The following is a 5,692-nucleotide window of genomic DNA, read 5'->3' as shown; positions in this document are numbered from 1 at the left end:
TTGCCACATTTCACTGGGCCAACCGCTGTCCATCAAGTACAGTGGTCTCTCAAGTGGGATTTATCGCCCGTCTACTTCCATCTCCCTCTGTTCCTTCGTACCATCTTCGCTGTCATAATAAATCTGACCCTGCTTTCGCTGTTCCCTGACATGGCCCCTTCCACCGACTCATCCACGCCTTTCTCAATTGACGATGGTTCCCCGGCCGCAGAGCAGACGCCGTCTAATCGCAAACGTCATCTCCGAGCAGCACAGGTGATGCCTCCTCCATCGCTGCCTGCCCAGTGACCCACTCACACATCAACTAGGCTTGCGACTTGTGTCGGGAGAAGAAGAGAGCATGTGACGAAGGGCGGCCATGCATCAACTGCGACAAGAATGCCCTTACATGTCGCTACTCTACCAGCAAGTCCACTCGCTACATGTCCGACATCGATGCCACCTTCCGTCACCTTGAAGAACACACTGCCAAGTTGCACACGCACATGCAGCTGCTCGATGACTACCTCCCTCGATTTGACAGGTTGGCCGCGCGACTGGATTCCGCCGAACAGAATGAATCGCATGCAAACCACTCCGACTTTCTCTTGCGAGATTCACACCATGCTGCAGGCGTGCGCACTCTCATCAAGCTGTGGCCCTCTGTCAATTCCCTCCTTTGCCCCGCCCACTGCTCTGTCGATCCTGTCTATGTGCTGTCGTCCGAAGCCAAGGATGTGCCTGCACACCATCACCCTTACGCCCACCGTGTCATCCTCCCTGGCGAATCCCTTAGCAGCCAGCCTTCCCTGGTGAACGACTTCATAGTCATGGGTTACAGGTCTGATCCTGAAATAATCCCCACCTCTCCCGAACATATGGTTCCGCTTCGCCGACTTTTTCGAAGCTATGTCGAAAACATGCACTCCCTGCACCCTGCCGTCGATCTCCAGGACGCTTTTCACTCGTTCGAGCAACTCTTTGGTGAAACTCGGCATCCATGTCTTAGTCATTCAGACGAGATGATTGATCTCACGCATGGATCTGGCCAGACGCCGCGAATGGAGCATATGAGCTCCGTGAATGGAGGAGACAACACTCTTTTATCGCGGCACAGAATCTCACCCCTGGAGAGCGCTCGCCTCTACCTCATCCTCGCGTTGGGAGATATTTGCGCGTATAAACAAAACTTGACCTTCCCCAGGAGTTATACGCAGCCACTTGTAGACGGCGCTGCTAGTAGCAGCTCTTTCCAATCGGATGCACCTCCGGTGGAGGATCGAATGATGTTCCCGCAATCTGCGAATCCCTTTGCACCCAAAACTTGCGCAGATGGAGATTTCGCAGACATTCCTGGCGCCAAGTTCTATGATCAAGCGACATATATAGCAGGGCCGTTCCAGGGTGGCAACGATCTCATCCACGCGCAGATTGCCCTCCTCGCCGGTCTTTACAAAGCTCAGATTGGGCAAGTACGCGAGAGCTTCAATTGGGTCACCTCAGCTTGCAGATCGGTGTTGCACCTTCTCCGCCAATTCCAGGTCGTCGAGGTTAGTTCCGACATTCTGCTCCGAAACGAATTCCCCGACGTACGAAGTCAAGGGTCATATCGAGGTTTGCAGGCGCGAGTAAAGAGTGCGGAGCACGACCTGGTGGTGCTCATTGCTTGGAGCTGTATTCAACTCGAAGGTGACATTCTCGCCGACCTGCCTTACCCTGAGAGTGGCATCTTGGCTTGCGAGGATCTCCTACCCTGGCCGATCCGTATTCCTGGCAGCTCGCAATTCTACCAAGCGGGGGGATTGAGCTGTAATACTGCGTTGATGTACTTCTCCTCTCAACTCTGGCTTCAGAAACATTTGAATCTCCTTCAAAACGAGCTCCACGGCAGAGCAGGCAAAACCCTGTCCGCCTTTGCCCTCCAGAAAGCGCTATGCGAGCACCGTTCGTCGCTCACGTTATGGCGCAGCGGTCTTCCCATTGACCAGGCATGGCTGGATTCCGAAGCCCCTCCAGCTGACATTCACACCGCCCGGCTTCGAGCCAAGTATTGGAGCGCGTGTTTCCTGGCTGATCAGCCCTACCTAGACTACGTGCTCCATAAAACGGCCGTTGACGCTCATGGACAGACCCGTACGGACACGGACGGGCGGCTCTTTGAGGCGATTTCCACGTTACCCGAAGCGGAGAAGATGGCAGGTGCGCAGCGCTGCATCCAAGCAGCGTTTCAGAGCGCGCGCGCATTCGATGGCATCGCCTCAGCCGTCATCGAGACTAATATGCACGGAATCGCACATGAGTACGGTTTTCCTGTCTTTCCTCGGATTTCTCATAGAGTGCCGGGCATGTCAATTTGCTAAACATACCTCATAGGCTATTCGGCAACGTCCTAGTGCTCGCGGCGGCGTATACGGCCGGCCCCTTGAGGATGGAAATTCCGCACTTCGAGCTCCTCAGCTTGATTGGCGGTACGATCAGCTTTCTCGATCGCCAACCTTTCCTTTCCGAGACGTGTAGAATTAACCGGCAGGTTTTGCAGAAGGTGTTGGTCGTGGTGGCGAATGATCCATAGGAATTCTTCCCGTTCCGATATGGCAAACGCATTTATGCTCGTAGTCATTGTATTCCGAAGTGACATTCTACCTTCTTGCATGATTGAAGAAACGAATCTAGGGGACATAAGTGGCATATACTGAAGGCTGAGTTTACCAATTACAGGGCACCTGGCTACGGTTCATAAGCTAATTAACGACGCATGAGTGGACACTTACTCAGCCGTGAATACCTCTTGACGCTCGCTCATTAGTCGCGTCATAACCGTCGAGGTGCTTTAACCAGCAACACAACGGCCGCATGGTACCGGCGGAAAGTTTGGCGATCAAGTCGCCGTTATCGTCATCGCGCGTTCCTCTACGCAGCTTGTTGCTTCTGCTTTCTGGTGCCTTGATGGCACTCGACGTCATCTTGACCATTCAATTCAATTCAAATGTTCGCAGCCATGCCCTCATAATGCTCTATCGCGTATAATCAATGACATGACATACCTCGCTCCACATTGCCCCCAGCAGCACCAGCGTCAGTCGCACCGTAGGTACTCTCCAGCAATCATAGTTGTCTTGCAGGGTCCCAGTACGTCTGCCTTGCCCTGGGATCGGCGAGTCTCACATCTCCGCCGTCATTGCCATACGTGATGTCCATGGCGAACATTGTGCTCGCTTCATTCTCATCTGCGCTAGACAACAACGTCCTCCAAAGCAGCCACCGCATCACCCAGCTCTCCTCAATCCGATCCTGTTTAGCATCCACACCACTAACACCAGTAACACTACCATCATCACCACCGTCATCACCACCACTATCGCTACTGCCATCTCTTCTAGTCCCGCTTCTTGTATCAGTTCCAAGATCGTATAAGCGCTGAACATCCGGTGAGCTCATGCAATAGATGCGGCGGGCCTCTTCTTGTAAAGAAACCTCTGTGATTTGGGTCCAGATGAAAGGGGCCTGGATGGACAGGTCGTTTTGAAGGTAAGGAAGGAGACAGCTGCGGTCATGGCAGATGCTCTGGCAACTTTGCATGATATTGGCCTAGGGTTGGATAGATGGCATCAGAATGGGATCGGGGAGAAGAGCACGGGAATTCACATACCTTCATGGCATGGTATTGTCGTCTGTCGTGTTCGACACCCAGATTGAGGTGCAGGCAAGTGAGAAATTCCGTTTCTGTCATCATCTTGGGTGGCGAAGGCATTCTTAGCAGAGACATTCCGACAACTCTGGTCGATGGGGAATTGACGCTGGTTGTGTTGTATAAGCACGGGAGTTAATCAAATGTCGCGTTTTCTGGGCCCCAACAACACAGAAGTAAGGAATGAGGGAGCAAGCGGAGGGGTAGGTTGTCGCTCCGCTTATATACGTCCTTTGGGTAACGCTTGCATGGATTTGCTTGCAGGCGTGAAGCTTCCATGAACTAAGCGAAGTATTCGAGTGCAGCTCTATCCTTGCGCAATGATGTTCCCCCCATCTAAGTTGCTTCGCAATGGGAAATGAAGTACTCGTTGCTTCCCATCGCCCGAACAGAGCGCTGATGTGGTCCTGGAAAACTCTAGCGGCGGGCAATCTTGTGACCAAGTGCTGCTACTACACCAACCGTCATCTAACACGTACATTCGCGTGGACCTGCTAGCCCTTGCAGTGCGAAGAAGGTTGTAGCAAAGCCGCTGCATGCGACCTTCATATAGCAGCGCTGCTGCGCCAGCATCTACACCAGGTCGCTACTCGCACTTATCATCAGACTCATCCTTCCTCCATTCCAATTGGTCTTCCGAAGGTATACGCCTCCGCCACCGAAATAGAAATTGGCAATGGTGCACGTCCGCGTGAACAGCTCGCAGACTACGCGCTCGCGATTGCTGAAGGCAGCGTAGAAACGTAGAACGCTGGCCAGACAGATAGTTGTAGGATGGACGGTAGAGATTGATGCCGTCGACGCGATTAAGGAGATGCAAGCTGTCGGTCGCTAGAATAGGGGCCACAAGTCAGAGCGAATAATGCGCGTATAGGGACAAGGAATAGTGAGTTTGGAGGGGTTCCGTCATGCATTGAGAAGAAGAGGGAATGGACGAGCATACCTTCTACTCTTGCAAGCTTTCCATAAAAACTTCGTACAGGGAAAGGATGGAGAATGTGCTGTAGATCAATTAGGCGCACACTCCGGGTCCGCGGCGGGCCGCACGCCTTTCTCCAACTCATGCGCCAATCTCCCTGCACCTTATTCATGTTTGATCTCCTTTTTTCGTGTTTCGTGGAGCAGTTCGATATGAGAGACGAAAATTCCGACGCCTAGCGACTCCACGAACTACGGCGCGTTTCCCACCACACAAGTGTTGATCTTTCTGGCCTGCTCTCGCTTCCCGTTCCTCCTCAAGATTAGCCTTGGTGTCCACGAATGGCGAATCCAGTGACCGACTGGTTGACGTACTGTAGAACTTCGAGACCATGGGCTTTGCTCGCGAGACCATCCAAGTATTTCGCGGAGGTATTACAAAACTTGATACTGGCATGAGAGGAGTTCTGGACACAATTGAGGCGGACTCCGCATCGGACACGGGCAATTTACGCCTGCCCGGCAAAAACAGTTTGAACTGTTGCGACGTAGTAAATGTCTGCATCTTCCCACATTACCAAGTCTACGGTACCATATGCAACGGAGACCGCCACGGTAGGCTTGGGCAAAGGGTATGGTGGACTGCCTTTGTACCTGAGTGACTGACTGCTTTGTATCAGAGTAGGCCTCCCATTATCGACCTCAATGCTTGCAGCGTACCGAAGCGGATGACTTTCCGTCCTGCCTCGACCGCCAAAACGCAAGCTCGACGACGTCCCGGACGGTAGAGAGTATTACCCAAGACCTATTCTCGATATCTTCTACCGGCATTCTGCATTCCTTATCGTCACCACCACACCCACATTGATCTGGCAACCCTCCACGATCATACGGTCTTCTACATTCCAGCTCTACAATAATAGCGACGTACACGATTTGATCACATGCCTACGCTCTATCAGTAATCATCCGTCGTATCGTTCGCGGCCGCTGTCAAAGGCACGGTTCTGTAGTCTTGACGTTCGCCCGGCCTTCTGCCATCAGCTGAGGGCATAAGTAGCGCGTGGCCGAGTCTTTCATCGTTAAGCAAGGCTCGAATGATGCGGT

The 5,692-nt window shown here is 52.8% G+C and overlaps 2 protein-coding genes across 2 annotated transcripts; one reads left to right on the top strand and one right to left on the bottom strand.

Moving 5' to 3' along the window:
* On the top strand, positions 1–2,497 carry BDY17DRAFT_306399 (uncharacterized protein). Its single transcript, XM_033735023.1, has 2 exons — positions 1–255; positions 309–2,497. Exons 1-2 carry the CDS (start codon positions 151–153, stop codon positions 2,337–2,339), a joined length of 2,136 nt encoding a protein of 711 aa, XP_033584998.1. The 5' UTR covers positions 1–150; the 3' UTR covers positions 2,340–2,497.
* Positions 2,498–3,084: 587 nt separating this feature from the next.
* BDY17DRAFT_314243 (uncharacterized protein) lies at positions 3,085–3,745 on the bottom strand (the record flags this gene model as incomplete). Its single annotated transcript, XM_033735797.1, has 2 exons — positions 3,085–3,567; positions 3,629–3,745. The coding sequence occupies 2 exons, from the start codon at positions 3,743–3,745 to the stop codon at positions 3,085–3,087; spliced, it is 600 nt and encodes a 199-aa protein (XP_033584997.1).
* Between the last annotated feature and the right edge of the window lie 1,947 nt (positions 3,746–5,692).

Source organism: Neohortaea acidophila (genome assembly GCF_010093505.1).
Source record: "Neohortaea acidophila strain CBS 113389 unplaced genomic scaffold BDY17scaffold_28, whole genome shotgun sequence".
Lineage (NCBI taxonomy): Eukaryota > Fungi > Ascomycota > Dothideomycetes > Mycosphaerellales > Teratosphaeriaceae > Neohortaea > Neohortaea acidophila.
This window is presented reverse-complemented; position numbering and strand designations above follow the sequence as displayed.